The 19,594-nt window shown below is 39.3% G+C and overlaps 1 protein-coding gene across 1 annotated transcript in view; it reads left to right on the top strand.

Moving 5' to 3' along the window:
* NBEA (neurobeachin) overlaps positions 1 to 19,594 on the top strand; it is a 4,581,458-nt gene that overhangs the window by 1,201,503 nt on the left and 3,360,361 nt on the right. The window contains exon 15 of the mRNA XM_044072852.1: positions 2,623 to 2,775. Within this exon, the coding sequence (XP_043928787.1) occupies positions 2,623 to 2,775 (153 nt within the window). The remainder of the gene's footprint in view (positions 1 to 2,622; positions 2,776 to 19,594) is intronic.

The following is a 19,594-nucleotide window of genomic DNA, read 5'->3' as shown; positions in this document are numbered from 1 at the left end:
TTCTCTGTGTTGCTGCATCCATCCTGTGCTTCAGTCTGCCCTTTATGGACCTCACATTAATTTCACAGGTTTTTAATGTCTTTCGATGCTGGGACTGAGTTGGCAAAGGAGTATACCTGTTCTTGAGAGAAACATAATATCGCTGTATAGAGTAATTACCATCTGAGCCTTTCATTCTTGCACATTCTGATCTCCACCATAAAGAACCCTCATCTTTTCCTTATCTTCATGGAACAGTCCTGATTTATAGAGATCCTTTGCTCTCTGTTGTTAATCGTCTTTGCTGGCATTCAAAATGAAGTATTCTCTCTCTTTCATCTTATAAGACTCCAGCTTCACAGAAACGAGCCTCAGTCTGTCCTTGTCATCTCTAACTGGCTTCTAAGCTGTCCAATCAGATATTTATACATTCATTTCCTTGACTAATAATTTTAGCTGTTTAATTTCTGCTGCTTTACAATCCAGCATCTCATTTCTCTTGGGTATCCCCACATTCTTTTAATTTTTTTATTCCTTGACCTGTCTTCCAGGATCATTAACTTGCCTCTACCCTTTCCAGTCTAGTTTCATTTGCATCCAGCCAGGCCTTTAATTCCACATTTCAGCTTCAGTTAACCTAATTTCATGCCCATTTATTTTTTTCCTGAAGTACTTGCTTTAATCTAAGTTCTGGCCATATTTTGTTCAATGTTATTTATTCCTCGTGGTTTACACTTTTCGTGAATTACTTTCATGTTTGCCCTCTGGTAAATTTTTTTTATTTTAACTTTAAGACATTCACTTCTGCAACAACTCTTACTTAAATACTACAAGCTGACTTTATGGACTTTTGTCTTTTAGGCTGCAACTCTTCCTTTTCACTTTTGAATTGCTGAGTAATGGCATTGAGTTGCTGTTTATTAGTTCCACAGTTTTCTTTATGGTGGTGCACTGTCTTTCCATCACTCTTATAACATTTGATTAGCAGGAACTCATGAGGAACAGTTTACCTGTGTTATTTTATCTATCTGTTTGTTACTCAGGTAAGTGGACTCGTCAAAAGACCCTTTTCAGCCAGGAACCAGTATGTAAAGAGCAATTAGGAAAGTAGTAGATAGTATACACACAATGTACATTTGAGAAATAATTTACAGTAGAATATACATACATGTCAGTTACTCCTTTCTTGCTGGCCCTTTTGCACAAGGACAGGGCATCTGATTGAATCACTGGTGACCTGAGTTTGAGAATTATGTTCATAACTGGAAGGTGTGCCAAAAGGGAGCAGTGTGAACTTTCTCTACCCTTGAATGTGCGGTCCTGCTGGCCTTTCTGTGCAGGAAACACCTCTGTGGTGGCTGCAGAATGTGTCTTCTGTCCTGCAGGTCTGCTGCTTTGGAGGTAGGCAGATGATGTATTAGATAAGCACACAGGAAAGTGTACTTGTCACTGTGATTCCCTGGCACACTGCATATAGTAGGGAAAAAATGCATGCAGATCCCTGCCTGGCATATGTCCTTGATGACTCACCACATAACCTAATGAGAGGGTTGAGAACTAACTACGTATTCTGAGTCACTGGAGGCCGTTTTGCTTCAGGAAGACAAGGTTGAGAGTCATGGGCATGTGAGTCTTAAAAAAAAAAAAGAAGTAAGCACTCCTTTGTTACAGTGGTGTCTACATGCTGAATAATTAAGAGAAAAACTGAGGATATTCTTATCTCTCTAAAGTCTGTAGTTGTACTGAACTGACTGAAGTTCAAGCTTTCCACATCACTTCTCTTTCTATAGCTAGCCTACTAGCTTTTAAGGATGTAGAGCATATAATGTTCCTCATGCTTTATAGCCCTCTGTTTGTTTTATTGCATCTTGGCGTTGAATAATGTGCTACTGACATTATATGTATTTGATGCTGTTAACTTAAGGCCTATAAATAGATAGCGTTTAACTGAGTCTCAAAACTTTACTACAGGTTAACAGGCAATTTAAGTATCAAAACGTACTTTAATGCCTCTTTGTCTACAGTGACAGTTCAGTACATTTGCAGAGGGTTTACCTGCCTGTGTATTACTATCCTCTATGTAAAGTTTTATCGATTAATCCAAGTGATAGTTTCTGCACTATCAGAGTACTTCTTACTGTGATTTACTCTAAAATGGGACTTGAATGTGTGGTCAAAAACCAGACCACTATACAGTGTTTTTGAGCAAAACAAGATTACCAGATCTGCAACATTAAATCACCTTTTCACTATGTGTAACAGAATGTATATTATGTCTAAAATGAGTCAGAATGGTATATATATGAAAATCTGTATCTGAGGTTCTTTTGTTCATAGGTTAGTACTATTCTAACTGCCCTTGTGTGAGCCATTGTAAACCTAGCCAATTATCCCTTGTAAGACCTTGTGTTTGTAAGGCAAACACCTTAACCATTGGGCCACCCTCCCCAACCCTCTGCTAAAATAGCTCTAACCAGTAAACATCCTGCTTTTCATGGTTTTGCAGCTGAAGTGCTAGTTGTCATTTAATATTTGTAAATGTGCTTGCCTTCGTTAGAAACAGAGAAAATATTTTTGTATAAATTAGTTGTGTACAAGAGGATTATTGGTTAGCTTTCATGCTCTTGTTTTTTGTTACTGTAGTCATCCAGAGTACACATAACAAGAGCAGTTCTGGAGCAGTTTTTGTCCTTTGCAAAGTACTTGGATGGCCTTTCTCATGGAGCACCTTTATTGAAGCAGCTGTGTGACCACATCCTTTTCAACCCTGCTATTTGGATACACACTCCTGCAAAGGTAATTTATTGAACTAAACAGTTAATTTTAATTCTCAGCTTACTGACGACATGTACTTCTGATATTACTTAAGAGAAATTTGTAGCAGAAATAGAACTGCTGGATCCTTATATTCACCAAGTTTTATTTAATGCAAACTCCAGCAGACCTTGTGTGATTTGCTTGCAGTAAATTTCAAATTCTAGCTTGTGTGTTTTCTTTTGTAGAATATGATGAGGCATTTTACATTCAGGTTGTGCTCTGTCCTGCATCTGTCACCCCTGGGTTTCTGGGTACTGGCTAAGGCTCTTGCCACCTATAGTATCTTTTTTAGGCGGTTTTCCAAAGACCAAATTAGCACCATAACAGCTGTAAATAAATGCAATCTGAGGGTCATGCTGCTCATTGTTAGAAGTCTAAATCTCAAGATGCACTCACTCGAAGCACTCCTCAAAATGGAGAGCATTGACATTTGTGTTGTAACAGAGACCTGGTTTAAAGTGGCAGAAAGCACCCCTGTGCTACCAGGCTATAACTCATTCCACACCTTTCGACCCCAGAACATAGACCGAAGCTCCAAAGGTGGTGGTGTCTCCATAGTCATAAAGGATATGCACACCGCCAGACTAGTAGCCCAGCATAACGCATCTGAGGTACTTCAGGTACAACTAACACTGGATAAGATGGCGATCCAGGTCATAGCCTGCTGTATGTCCCCAGCCATGTCCCTAGACTCTCACGCCATGTTCCTAAGCACCCTAGAATCTATCACGGTCCAACCCAACACTCTCTTACTAGGAGACTTAACTACCCCATCATCAACTGGGAAAACTACTCAAGCACCAATACACTGGCCCAACGCTTCCTGGAATTCATCATTTCCAGCTCATTCTGATCCCCACTAGAGGAAGCAACATCCTTGATATTGTTAATACTAACATGGGTGACCGTTGCTCTACACCAGTAGTTAATCCCCTCCCTGGTCAGATCCAGCCATAAACTAATCACCATGGAAATCTACATCTCACCCACACCCCCTGCAAAGGTAACCACCTTGAAAAACTTCTCCAAAGCTGACTTTTGACTCCTAAAAACAGAGGTTGCTAACTTCACGGCACCCATGCCAATGGAAAATAGCTGCATGACTGTGGAATCATACACCAGTGCACTGTACTAACATGTGCACAAATGCATGGAACTAGCCATACCCAACAGAACCAATACGCTGTCTTCCAAAACAGGAAGCCAATCTGGTGGTCCCCTGCAATTAATAAACTCTACAACAGAAGGAAGAAACTGTTGCAGAAAAAGGTGAAGTCTCAAGACTGGAAAAAACTCCCTTATTTGCCTTGACAAAAAGTTGAGATCTCTCATCAAATCCTCTAAAGGCAGCTATGAAGGCAGAATTGCAGCAGACACTAAAAACAGTTACAAAACCTTATATACCTATCTCAAGAACCTCCTCAGCAGTACCCAGATTTCCTCTGAGATACCGCACAATGGTATCTCCTATACTCAGCCAACAAGTATTAACAACACACTGGCTGACAGATTTAGTGCTTACCCCCCCCCCCCCAAAGGACCAATCACAATACCGGAAGAATGCCAGGCACCTAGCATTACTGCAGCACAGGTTAAAGCTACATTGTCCAAGGCCAAGAATACAGCTTTCATGGGACCTGATAATATCCCTGGCTGTGTTCTACATGAGCTACAAAGCAAATTGGAACTACATCTGTGTGTCCTGTTCAGTCACAGCCTCACCTCAGGCTTTGTCCTTACTAAATGGTGCACTGCTGCAGTCATCCCTCTCCGTAAAGGGGGAGTAACTACAGACCTTGGGAATTAACACCATGTTAGCTTGACTAGTCTGATACGTAAAGCTATAGAGGGCATCATCATGAACCTGATTAACAAAGATATAGGAAATCTCCAAACTCCAGACCCTACGCAATTTGGCTTTGTGAAAGGGAGATCATGTCTGTGCAACCTGGTTGACTTCTTTGAGTCCATCAACAGGGCTGTGGATGAAGGTAAGGCAATGCATATAGCCTACCTTGATCTGGCCAAGGCCTTTGATACCATTCCTCACTCTGGAATTACTGATAAACTCATAAAACTAGGCATCATCCCCTATATCACTAGTTGGGTTGCAAATTGGCTCACCGATGGAACACGCAGTGTGAAAGTAGTGGACTCCAAATCAGACTGCCGACCAGCCACTAGTGAAGTCCCACAGGGATCAGTCCTGGGTCCTCTCCTGTTCAGCATCTACTTCTCAGAAGTCCAGGCCAACACAAAGGGACTCTGGCTGACCAAGTTCGCAGACGACTGCAAGCTGGAAACTATTACTAACTCCCCAAGTGATGCAGACATCCTACAGAAAGACATTACTGAAACCAATGACTGACATCGAAACTATGGCCTTAAGCTTAATGCCAAAAAATGCGTAGTCATCCCCTTTGGTAAAAGCTCAGTTCCCACAAATTACCACATCGATGGGAGCCCACCGAACACTGAAGGCATTATAAGAGACCTGGGGATGCAGGTTGACAGCAACCTCTCCTTCGACCACCACATTGTCACTATGGTCAGAAAATCCTTCTATGTGGCACATCTCATTACCAAGGGTTTTGCATCCAGGAAGAAAGAGGTCATCGTCTCTCTCTACTCTTCCCTCATTAGACCAGTCATAGAGTATAATGCCTCATTTGGCATGTACCTCACTAGACACCTGCAACAGCTGGAAAGGCCACAGAAGTACCTCACGAAGAGGATCATAGGCATTAAACACATGTCCTACATGGACAGACTCAAAAGACTCCAGCTATTCTCTCTCTCATATTGCCTACTTAGAGGTGATCTTTGCTCGACTTACAAAGTCATGTCTGACCCAGCTCTGTTAGAAATGTTGCATCTAAAGAAATCCAATCCCTCCACACCACACGCTCAAGAGACCTCAACCTCATTACCACAATCAACAATATGCTGGAGGGACAGGTTCCTCACCCAGAGGCTGCCCATGCTCTGGAATAGACTTCCATACATGTCGAGCAGAGCACCTCACTGACCTTCTTTAAGTGAAATCTTGATGAGTGGATTGATAATAGAAAGTTCACCCTGGGGATTACTCCCATGGCTCTACTTGATAGAGGCACTGGGAACTAACGTCTGGCGGCACAATACTAGGGCACTTCTATGGTCTAGGCTTGTAAAGGTTCCAGGGCCATTAGTTTAGTACACACCTATGAACTATGGTGTTGTGCAAGCCTTCTTTCGCATCGCCTATCACAGCATTTATTTTGCGCCATTGTCTGTAATGATCCAATGGGTCTGATGCTCGTCGCTCCTTCAGTATTGTACTGTAACCATGTCTATCACAGGTAGTATTAGTCTGTCTTTCTTTGAAGACTCTTAGTAGAATGACAGCTGTATTTTCATTTACCTTTTCAGTAGCAGTAGCTCTGCTGTCTAGTGCAGAGTAGCATGTGCTTCACACCTGTGTCTGTGGTGATCATTTTTCATCAAGTTCGTCTGATCTGACAGGAGCGTACCAAACTGCTTGCCTTATTCAGTCTAGCCTTTATCTTCCACTGCTTCATACTCCTTCAGAACTCTCCCATAGCCTGTTCCTTCGGATCTCATTTGATGCCGTTATGAGCAGATCAGTCCAAGCTTGCATCTCAGTGCTCCTCTCCTTATTGTTGTGTAGCTTCTACATTGTTATCTTTTCATAGATTCGTATTGTTTTGTTGGGGGGGGGGGGGTTATACCTTGATAGCATCTTAAAATTGTATTCCTTGTTAAATTATAACTATATTTATATCTATGTGCGTGTATATATATATATATCTATATCTATATCTATATATATATATATATATATATATATATATATATGTACACGCATATATATGTATGTATATATATATATATATATATATATTTGCATATAATTCTTTATTTCTCACATTCCTTTGATACTCTGACATTTGGCCTAGTGACCGTTGTTTTAGGGGCTATTTGTCAGTGGCTAGCTAGTTTGTCATAGCTCTTCGATTTATTTTATCAGATATATTTCTTGACGGATGTTTTAGCCATAACAGTTGCAAGTTCCACAGCAAGATGTACATGACATATTCATTGTCTGCTTATGTGCATAGTAGGTACTTGGCTAGCTGACCTTGTGGACCATTTTAAGCCTAGCCAATTTTCCTTAGTAAGAATCAAACCCTGCACCACTTCTCCTCGAAGTAAACACCTTGGCCATTATGCCAGCCTCCAGCTGCTGCCTAACTAACAATGAGACAATGGCGGGATTCATACCCTGTACTTTTGTGTCTGTGAATTAAATACCTCAACCATTATGCCAACCCTAACATTTAAAAGTAGACTCTTCCATTTCTAAGGGCTTTGGACCCAGATCCCCCTGACTTGATAGAGCAAGTTGATTATTAAAGGTCTGCTTCCTCTGGAGGATATTGGGAAAGTAGAATAGAGAAAGAAAAGGCAAGAGATAAAGAATCAAGAAAATGAACCAGGGCTGTCTTCTTCCACTGAGGTACTGAAGAGAGAAAGTTCTTCTTCCCCTGCTTCAAAGGCACGAATCTCCAGTTATCAAAACCATCTCGCAGACAGATTGACTTCAAAGTCCAGAAGCAGGCACTCCTTGGAATGGGAGTTATCTTGCTTTATTTTTTCCTCTCTCAAGTTCTTCTCCCCCTGTATCTGCACACAGAACTGGTGGTGTCCAACAGCTGATTTTACTTTATTTGTTGGATTTATGCCTTTGCTACCTGTTTTACTTCAGCCAGGGTAAGGTAACTGTCACCTATCCTGCGTAGGTCTTGGAATACTTTTTGTTAAACTCTAGGAAGTTTGTGTGTGTACTCAGGTGACCCTTACTGTGCAACAGACTTTTTATCACTGCATAACCTTTGTTTCCCAAGCTATTGTCTGTAGTATGTATTTTCAGAAATTTGCCAACTGGATTTATTGTGTTAGGTTGTTTTATTATCGCAGTGCCGGCTCATTTTAGTCTGCCTAGTACTACCATACTGTTTCCTGTCTTTGCCTTTTACTGCGTTATGTGTTCTGCTGATGTTGTAACAAATATTTTGCTATGACTGCATATACAAGGGTCATTCTAAGTAAGTTTACTTTTGCTAAGTTTCTTCATCTGTGCATTTGGGATGCGACTGCAAATAATTACTGTGTAACTGATATCACTGTCTTTACTGATATGCGACTACTTTTTAGATGCTATAACACTGTTATTAGAGCCTATTTGTTCAACTGCACATATTTTATCTACTGGTTATTCTGTCTAATGTTTGTTGAATGTTTGTAGACAATATTTTTACTGCTGTTACATTAATGATGCTCCTTTTATGTTGAATGTCACTGCTGTTTCTGTGACTTCTACACTCATATTATCTCATTTTTTTCTCTCCCTCTCGAACATACCTGCATTTCACTCCCTGTTTGCACAACCAAAAAACTTGCCTTTCAATTGTTAGTTATCTTTTACACACAGTACATATTAGCAAACAGTCATTCATTCCCTCACACACATACTCTACCCCCTCCCCTTACACATGACCACTCATTTAGTGCTCTCTTATCCAATACCTCTAAGTTAGTTTTTTGTGTCAATGCTGTTGTTAGACTCCCTGTATTCTAATTTTTCTCCCTTTCTCTGTCTTTTACAAGTCAAGAGTGCACACTTTTCCAGCCCACAGAACTTACCCAACTTTTGCTTGACTGGAACTTAATTGAACTACATTCCCTACTAAACTAATGTCTTTCGGCTTTTCCTGGTGAGGGGTCGCCACAGTGGTCCGCTAATGATTGGCAGTGGATTTTTACGGTGCCAGCTCTGTGCCCAACCTTCAAAGAAGGCACGCCCATTCACACACGCACCTACCTGCATGTCTTTTAAATGCCGCTCGACTGCAGAGAGGACATGCAGACTCCACACAGAAGGCACTCCAGCCGAGAATCAAACCTGAGAACCTCTTTCTGTGAGGCGACAATGCTAACCGCTGCACCACCCCAGCCTAACTACACTCCCTACTATTGTGTTATTTAACTATAACCCGTATACAAATTATATAACAAAAGTAACACCAAACTCCGTTCACAGACTCCACACGTAACAGCACTGCACACCAACCGATATTCCAATACTTCTGTTTATTAGTAAAATAATAAAAATATATAAAAATACAATTTCTTTTACATATGAGTTAAGTGCTTTCATCTAATCTATGTAGACTTCATCAGAACAATTGTTGCCACAGCTAGCTTAAATATAATCATCAGCCTATCTCCTGCTTTGATTCATTACAATTAAATGAAGTAATCCTAGTTTAAACTGCTCAGTGCTTAATTTCCTTGGTTATCACCTTTTCATTAAAAACCATATCAAATCTATTAAAACTTCCTTATTTTGTACTTGTGTCATCAAATATATATAAAACTTTTATGTACACACACAAATTTCAACCTAAACAAATGTGAAACAATTGCTATTACATTATTTACTAAATATAAAAGTGTAAAACCATCCTAATAGTCCCCATAACTTAGTAGGTATGCCACAAAGCAGTCCTAACTATCCACTGTTTTCCAATATGGGCTTAATGGAAATAGTTTCATTAAGCCCTGGGTGAACTGAGGCGTTAAGCTTGATCTGCCACCTAGCCTCTTTTTCACCCACTTTATTCTTTATACTTCCCCCTCTCTGATTCCCTTTTATACATTCTAATATGCCAAAATTAAAGGAATCACAGTGTTTACTACCATCTAGATGCCTCCATACGGCATTTTTTGTGTCATGTTTCTTTATTCTGTAACAATGGTCGTAAATTCTATTTCTAAGGCATCTATCGGTCATCCCCACATAGAAACGGGGGCATTTAGTACACTTCGCCAAATAAACAAGATGGGAAGTCCTACAATTACCTTTTTGAAACTTAACTTTGGTTCTATTTATATCTTCCAGAGTTGAGGAAGAAACCTTAGTAATTAAATTGCACTGATTACATTTTCCACATTTAGTAGTGCCTACACAATTGTAATTGTGGTTATTATTCACAGTTTTCCTTTCTAGTTTCATTTTTAAGTTGCTTGCATTTCTAGATAAAAATTTGGGTGCTGCCCCCACCATCTTGAATACACTGTTATCAGTTTTCAAAATATTCTAGCTATTTGTTATTATTTTCTTTATATCCCTAACTTGGGGGGCATGCTGTAATATACATGCCCTAGTGAATTCATTTGAGTCCTGGTCTTCCTTGTTTGTATTAACCCCCACTATCTTGTTTTCACCCATCCCTATAATGGGTTAGTATTTTTCCCCCCATTCCTTCTTCACATATTCTATAATATCCACCGTCATACCTATAGGATATCCTCTGTTCTTAAACATATTTCCTATAACGTCCAACTCAATAACCAGATCAGAATAATCGAGGTCATTCTGGCAGCCCTTATACACTGACCTTTTATAATGCTCCTTTTCTGACTACTGGGATGGCAACTAGAGTACTGTAAATAGGCATTGCTAAAGGTATCTTTCCTATAAATATTAGATTTAAATCTACCTTCTTCCACAGTTATACGAGTATCTAAATAGGATATAGACTTCTTGTCAATATTGAATGTGAATTTTAAATAATCACACCTTGTATTTAAATATACTTTAAAATCATCGAACTTGCTCTCATTACCCTTCCAAATTAAAAAAAAATATCATCCAAAACCCTCAAGTAACATAAAATATTATCATTCCAATCACTATGTAGTATGTGTTCTGTTTCCCAATCTAATAAAAATAAATTGGCAAAGATGGGGGCACAAGCCGCCCCCGTAGCTACCCCTTTACTTTGCCTATAATATTCACCTTCATACCATATATAGTTGTGAATCAGAACAACTTCCATAAATTCCATAATTAAGGATATTTTATCCGACGTCAAATTACCTTATTTTTCAATACTGTTATTTAATCTATTCAACCCTTCCACCTGGGGTATACTCGAAAAACAGATCCACTACATCTATGGTCACTAAAAACATGTCAGATGTAACAAGCCCAGGTACTAATCTACCTAAAAACTCCCATGAATCAATAGCTATATGCTTTATTCTGTTATATATGGGTTTCAACCAGGTGTCAATCACCTTTCCAAAAGGAAAGGTTTTGAATCTGTTTCCAGATATTATGGGGCGAAATGGAGGATCATTTATGTTATGTACCGTAGGTATAACTACTATAGTACTAATAATAGGATATTCCACCTTTAAAAAATTGTACATATCCACATCTATTATTTCGTCCAATAATAATTCCTCCAAAAATAAGTCAATTTTGTGGTAACTTATATTGACTTCGTTAATGGATGATATATCATAATTTCCTGAATTCAACAAAATGCTATTAATTTTATTCACATATTCAATGGTATCATAAATAACTGCCCCACCCCTCTTATCGGGTTTCATAAGTCTTATACTTCTATTTCTCTGTATTTCCTTTAATAATTCAAATTCATTATATTCTAAATTATGCTTGCTTTTGGAACATTTACTTTTGTTCCCATACTCGTATATCTCGTCTATAACGACCTTCTCGAATGTAGCTAAAGTGGGGTTCATTGGGGGCGTAAAAGTACTCTTCTTTTTAAACTTGTTGGGCTGAATTGTTCTTTTTCCACTGAAATATATGGCTAGATTCAATTTTCTTAAGTATTTTTTAAAATCCACTATATAATCCACTACATTAATAGCATTGTTGGGAACATATTTAATTCCTGTAGATAATAACTGAAAATAATCCTTATTGAGTTCAATTTGTGTATAATTAAAAATACTAAATTCCCCTAAACTGTAATGTATGTCACTATGCTTTACTATCCCTAATTTCTCTTCCAGTTGTTTCCGCTCCTGTGGTCCGGTTGATTTTCCCATTGGTTTGCATTCCTCCTCCTCTGACCTTTGTATTGCCCCCTGTTTGGGGCCTGCCAATTGTGGTTGCCCCCCCAAAAAAATCAGTATTGTATAAATTTCTTTCTTGCCTTACTTTATTATTATATTTATCATCCTTGCATCCTTGATTAACATTACCCTTAAAATTCTGTCTAGATTCATGTGTATTAGGTCCCCATCTGTACGCCTCACCCTTTTCGTATTGCTGCATATCCCTTCTCATTTTCTTATACTTTCTGTCATATTGTTTTTTTATTTGATTCTCAACTCATGCATATTGTGCATTGAGAAACAATTCACAGTCATCAAATAATAAATCACTAGTAATTATATGATCCAACTGTTCTAACTCAGACAATGAACCACATATTTTTTTGTCATTGCAAGATACTATGAACTTCATAAATGAAAAACCAAAATTGTCGAACATTTTCGTACATTCATTGGTATTATCCATATCGATTCCCATGGGATATTTAAAAAAACCTTAATCCCATAGGAACTATACCAGTATCCAAACATTTTTTCAAATACATATTGTCCAGTTGGATGCTTTTGAGTACTTTGAATTTCTTTCCAAACTCTTGTATATACTCTTTAACAGTCTTATTCTCCTGTTGATTATTGTCATTGTCTCTCTTCATATTAGCATCCTTTAAATCACCATTGAAATCTAAATTGATGACTAAAAAGCTGTTTAAATCATATCGTTTATGAGAACTATGATTATTGTGTACATTAGGAGCTGGTACAGTACCTGTAAGCGTAGGTTGTCCTACCATAGCTTACGTTCTTTTGGGCGCAACTCTTTTGGGTTTTGCACCCAAAATATTGTAGTCTACCTCCGATCCACATCTGTCGCTATTGAAGAGGTGGCCGACCCCTTCACTATCTATATTGTTAGATCCATAAGAGGCCACTTTGTTTTTATCTGCAACTCTGCAACTGCGAGGCATACGTGGTGACGTCATCTTCCGTTCATTCGAGCCATTCACATCAGGCTGACTAATCAAATCAATCAGCTGGGTTAGTTCTCCCTTTATAATTGCCATCTCTGACTGCAGCTTATGTATGTCGTCCCTTCGAGGGGAAAATATGGAGGGAAATTCGTCCAAGGAATCCCTGTCCTCCCACAACTATGAACACGATATATGCCCGGAACAGTCAACTGAATAACAAAAGTAACACCAAACTCCATTCACAGACTCCACACGTAACAGCATTGCACACCAACAGATATTCCAATACTTCCGTTTATTGGTAAAATAATAAAAATATATAAAAATACAATTTCTTTTACATATGAGTTAAGCGCTTTCATCTGCTCTATGTAGACTTCATCAGAACAATTAATTGTTGCCACAGCCGGCTTAAATATAATCATCAGCCAATCTCCTGCTTTGATTCATTACAATTAAATGAAGTGATAATAGTTTAAAGTGCTCAGTGCGTAATTTCCTTGGCGATCACCTTTTCATTAAAAACCATATCATATCTTTTAAAACTTCCTTATTTTATACATGTGTCATCAAATATATATAAAACTTTTATGTACACACATAAATTCCAACCTAATCAAATGTGAAACACTTGCTATTACATTATTTACTAAATATAAAAGTGTAAAACAATCCGAATATTCCCCATAACTTAGTAGGTATGCCACAAAGCAGTTCTAACCATCCACTGTTTTCCAATATGGGCTTAATGGAAATAGTTTCATTAAGCCCTGGGTGAACTGAGGCGTTAAGCTTGATCTGCCACCTAGCCTCTTTTTACTTCCCCCTCTTGGATTCCCTTTTATACATTCTAATATGCCAAAATTAAAGGAATCACAGTGTTTAGTACCATCTAGATGCCTCCATAAGGCATTTTTTGTATCCTGTTTCTTTATTCTGTAACAATGGTCACAAATTCTATTTCTAAGGCATCTATCAGTCTTCCCTACATAGAAACAGGGGCATTTAGTACACTTCGCCAAATAAACAAGATGGGAAGTCCTACAATTACCTTTTTGAAACTTAACTTCGGTTCTATTTATATCTTCCAAAGTTAAGGAAAAAACCTTAGTAATTAAATTGCACTGATTACATTTTCCGCATTTAGTAGTGCCTACACAATTGTAATTGTGGTTATTATTCGCAGTTTTCCTTTCTAGTTTCATTTTTAAGTTGCTTGCATTTCTAGATACAAATTTGGGTGCCGCCCCCACCATCTTGAATACACTTATCAGTTTTCAAAATATTCCAGTTATTTGTTATTTTCTTTATATCCCTAACTTGGGGGGCATGTTGTAATGTATATGCCCTAGTGAATTCATTTGAGTCCTGGTCTTCCTTGTTTGTATTAACTCCCACTATCCTGTTTTCACCCATCCCTATAATGGGTTTGTATTCAAATTATGTCCCAATAATTTCACAGTCTAGTGTCATTGTAGTACTGCTTTTCCACAGCTTGTTGCTGCTTGCACATTACCATGCTGCTAATTAACTTTACCGTCTTTTCTGTCCCCCTCCTGCTTCTCTTGCATACTACACCCACATATTACCAATAGCTCTGTTCTGCTGCTCTCTCCTCAGACCATTACTGTACTCTTCTTTCAGACTAACCTTTGTCCACCATACTTAACCTTTGTCCACCATACTGTGGTCCCCTACACTAGCCTCTGTATTCTTGCTTTACTACCTGCTTCCCTGAAAAATACTTTGGATGACTCTGTAGTCTCTCTCTCCTCCTGCCTCTCACATTTCTCTGTCGGCCTGCTTTCTTAGATTGTTTCTCTTGCTGATTCCCCGGTATTTTCCAAGGTCCTAGATTGGATCCTCACAAACACCCCTAACCTCTATCACAACCCCTGTACCTTACCTGACACCTTAAGTGATTATCTGCCCACTGCCACCCAGACACACTCCCCATTCACCCAAATCTCACTCTTACAGAGACTTCTGTAAACTCTCAAACTTTAATGTCAACATATTTAACTCCACACTGTCTAGCATTAACTGGTGCTTCCTCTAGCAATTCTCTCTCAATGAAGCCATGCAAACATTTAATCAAATATTCCCTGACATTCTCAACTCCCTTGCCCCTACCAGGAGAATTAGAGTTAAAGCCAATTATGCCCCCTGGCTTTCTAAGGAAACTCAATCTCTTATGCACAAGTGAGATAATTTTTGGAAAGCTTGGGTTAATGCTAAAACACCATCACTGCTCCATAGCTACAAAGAATTCAAGAACCTTGCTAAAAACAAATTAACAAAGATAAAAAAATCTTTCTACAATTTACCCCAAATTGACAGTAAATCTAACCCATGAAAATTCTGGACCACCCTCAACATAATTCTCCATCCTGGAAACCCTTCCACTCCCTTCTCTTTCCCAAATAACATACTGCTAGTAATTGCCACCTTTCCAACAATTAATTCATTAATACTATCCAAACACTTACTCTCACCAACCACAGCTCTAATCCCCCTCCCACCTCTTCTTACCCAAACAATAAAAACCTCTTCTCCCTTAAAACTGTCTCCATTGCTTACACCAAATCACTCCTCCTCAAGCTCAAACTCTGCTCTCCCTCCACAGATAACCTTCCTTCCATCTTCTTCAAACTTGCCACTGAATCCATAGCCTACCCTGTATCCCTGTTAATCAATAGATCCATTCAAGAAGCCACAGTCCCAGACATTTGGAAATCATTCTACACCATCCCTTTTCACAAAAGCAGGAATTCTACTGACCCATCTAATTACATACCCGTAGCCATAATTTCCCCTTTCTCAAAAATACTTGAAAAATGCTTTCATACTCAACTGATTAATTTTCTTCTCCAAGAAAACCTTCTAACGCCCACTAAACATGGCTTCAGGCCAAACCACAGTACTTTTATCTTTTACTCACACTGTAGCTGAGGCCAGAGATGATAATTGTATCCTGTCTTTTTAATGACCTATCCAAAGCCTCCGATACTGTTTCTCATTCTTTACTTCTATCAAAACTAACTGATCTCAGTCTCTCTGGTCCCTTCCTTGAATTGTTCACTAGTTACCTCTCCAATAGGCAACAGTCAGTCAGATGGGCTCACTTCCTGCTCCTACTTCCTACCCATCACATCTGGTGTCCCCCAAGGTTCCACCCTTGCCCCCTTCTGTTTAATATTTTCACCAGTGATCTCCATACCTCTTGCAAACAATCCTCCCTTATTCAATATGCCAATGATTCTACACTCATCTCCATCTCCAACAACATCTCTGACCTCCATGCTCACACCCAAGACACTTTCCTGTCCATTGAAAAGTGGCTCTTTGAAAATCAACTCATCTTAAACCCAAAAAACTAAACTCTTATTTCTTCTTTGTCGTCTCTCACTATAAATCAACCTTTTTTATCTCATCCTTTGACAAGACCACCATTAAACCTGAACCACACAGTAAACTCAAGCACCATTTATAGATGAACTAAAATTGAACCTGCAGATCCAGTAAAGTATCAAAAAGCCCATCAAAAACTAGGTCTACTTTACCGAAATAAAAAATTTCTTACCTCAAATGCTAGACTCTCCCTAGCTCAAGCACTCCTTGTTCCCTCCCTTCTCTCTGCTGCCCCAGTCGTAACTAACATACAATCTATAGTTTTATCTAAACTGCAACAAACATATCACAAAGTAGCCAGATTTGCCGCCAGCTCTCTTCCTAACTCTCATCACTGCCTGGCACTCACCTCTCTTCAATGGCTAGAATTCCCTCAACAACTGCTACTGTCACAATTTCAAATCACACACAGTACTGTAAAAAACATCTTCCTGCCCTTCTCTCTCCTGTTACACTCCCAGTCGTCCTCTCTGTACATCCGATCAACAACTCCTTAATATCTATAAACCTAACAAAAACATTGGAAAACTACTATACATATGCTCTGTAGCCCAAGCCTGGAATAAACTTCCCTCACACAGAAGAACCATTCCCCACCCCAAGCACTTCAAAAAGGAACTTAGACTACTCCTATCCAATACAAAGTCATACCCGTGTCATGACCCTACCTAATCCTCCACACTTTTGCATTCCCACTTTCCTTTTACACCTACATCTCACTCCTCCATTTCTTATTTATTCTCTAAACATGCAGTTTACTAAACTAAAGACCCACAAGCTAGGCTACTACAACACATGTAACTATGTATATATTTTTTAACTTTACTTTAACTGGCTTCTCTGTATTAGAATCATCTCTCTGGTGTTCTCTTTCTGCTGTATTTACAATAATGTTTTTCAGGTTTTTTTGCTTTATTCACACGTTTTTTGTGTCATGTTTACGTTACTGCATTTGTTTGTATAACTATGGAGCTTTTCTCCTTGGGTCTCCAGCAAAAAATGTGTTACTGGCCCAGTTGGACCAACCTGGTTAACAAATGTCAAATAAATAAATGATATCCAGACCTCCTCCTGCCACATCCATAAGATGCTTTAGAAGCACTTCAGAAGGAGATTGAGTGCCAATGACAAAGGCCTTTTGAAAACTCAAATAGAGCTGGGTATTACCCCGTCCGTCTGTGCTTCTAGGGTGGATCAGGCTCATTTCCTTCACCACTTTTAGCTCCTTCCCTGATGCTAGCTTCTGCATCAGTGCTCATGTTAGATCAGTGCCAACAGATGTTACATAGAAGTCTACCAAGTAACTATTGACCACCCGGCATACTATGCTCTGTATCTCTGTGTGTATACCACAGTGTAGCCAATGGAGCAGCTAGGCCAGTAAGTACTAGCATAGCCATAAGGTGTCACACCTGGCTCCACCTGTGCAAATTTGTGGGAAACTTCAAGGCATCCTTTACAAAAGTCCCTTTCAACACAACTACCCTATCCAATCTTGTGGTAAAGGAGAAGCTTATGAGATGTGAACCATGTGGGAAGAAAAGCCAAGTTTGATTAATTCAAAAACCACCAGACCAAAACACGCAGCTTCCAAGTGTGACACTCCACAAGATGCAGATGTCGATTTGGGAGGTATCTATTTTCCTTCCAAAAGAACCATCCAGGATGGTGCCCCCAAATCAGAGGGGGGTCAAGAGTCTATTCATGATTCTTTTTGGTGCCAAAAAAGAAAACGTACCTCAGGTTAATTTTAGATCTCGGGGACCTAAGTTAGTATGTTTAAAAAAAAAAAAAAAAAAAAAAAAGGGCCTCCCTTCAAAATGGTCAGTGTGTTAACAGTTTTGCCATGTCTCAAGGTAAATGGCTAGATGTGTTCAATAGAGCTTCAAGATGCCTGTCCCCACATAAAGATTGAAAAGGAGTCCAGAAAGTTTCTATGCTTTTGGTGAGATGCCAGTCATTACTATTTCATTGTCCTGTCATTTGGTCTCACCACGTCTCCCTGGGTTTTCAACAACTGGATAGCAGTAATTGCAGCCCATCTTCATATCAAAGAGATCTGAATTTTCCCCTGTCAGAGTGATTGGTTCCTTGCTGCAACAACCAAAGAACCCTTACTGTTAGCCAGAGACTACTTTTTACAGCTCTGTCTATCTTTAGGCATCTCCATAAATTGTCAAGAATCCCAGCTACAGCCGTCATAACAACTATGGTTCATGGGATATCATCTGGATGCAACCTCATACGAAGTGTCTCTCACACCAGATAGAATGCTGTCTGTCCACCATTCGGTAGAAATTCTCTACCACCACCAGTTCCCTCTGGTACCGTGCTTAATTGCATAAGATTTCACATAAGGGTACTTCAGTGGATGCTCTCCACACAGTGGTCACAATTAATAGAACCCCCCCCTTTAGCAATAATACATGTAACTCAGACTTGCAGGAATCATTTAAACGTTTGGCTGATTACACATTGATACAAATAGGGAGAGCATGTGTTGCACCCTCTCCTCTGTGAATATGGGCATCTCGTCTGTGGGGTGGGGAGCACTTCAAGGGGAGGATAGTCAAAGGTGTTTGAGAGGTGTTGTAGATGAGAGCAGTCTTTCTAGCACTGCAGGAATCTCAGGGCATCTTATCTGAAGGAGTGATAGCTATATACTCAGACAACATGTCAGTACTATGGTTCATCAGCAAGCAGGGAGGCCATGGCAATGGGCATTAGATTCAGGTCACTTTCTAGTGGTAATGCACATACTAGGAAAAGTTATCTGATTAGAGGACAGGCTCAGCAGATCTATCGTATCACCTCATAAGTAGTTCCTCATTCGGTTAATGGCTCAGTTGCCATTAGATTTTCAGTCAGAGGCCAGCCTTGCTGTAACTTGTATGCTTTCCCGTCCAGTACCAAGTGCAGAAGCTGTTTTGCTTAATTCATCCAGAGGAGCAGTCACCAAGGGATGTTCTAGTCTGTTAGTGATTTCCTGGTCATAATGCCTTTCCTCCCCTTCCCTTGATAACCAAAACCTACAGAAAGTTTAAACCTGCAAATCACAGAGAATTCTCATTACTTCATACTAACCCACGCAGATCTGATTCCCCTGCTCTGGCTTCTTTTGAAGAAGCTGCTATGGCTTCTAGATCCTCATCCTGTATCTCCTGTCACACCCCTCTTAATTAACAGCCTTATCTTGACCAGCTGAATCTCATGTTAACCACATGGTTTCTCGAATTCCTTTACTAGCCAGGCATTCCACCTTTTCAGAAGTTTTCCACATATTGTTCACTTCTCAGAAACCATTGACTCAATTGACATATAAAAGTAAATAAAACCATCTCTCCCTCTGGACCAGTAGTCAAGGCTTCCTTCACTTGTGTTGCAGATGTACTGCAGTTTCTTTCTCCATTGTACAATAAAGGCTCCAGCTTCTCTAGTACAAAAATTCATCTAACTTCTACAGTAAACTCTCAGTTAAC

This window comes from Protopterus annectens, chromosome 5.part1 (assembly GCF_019279795.1).
Source record: "Protopterus annectens isolate FY-2018-M chromosome 5.part1, PAN1.0, whole genome shotgun sequence".
NCBI classification, from domain to species: Eukaryota; Metazoa; Chordata; order Ceratodontiformes; family Protopteridae; genus Protopterus; species Protopterus annectens.
This window is presented reverse-complemented; position numbering and strand designations above follow the sequence as displayed.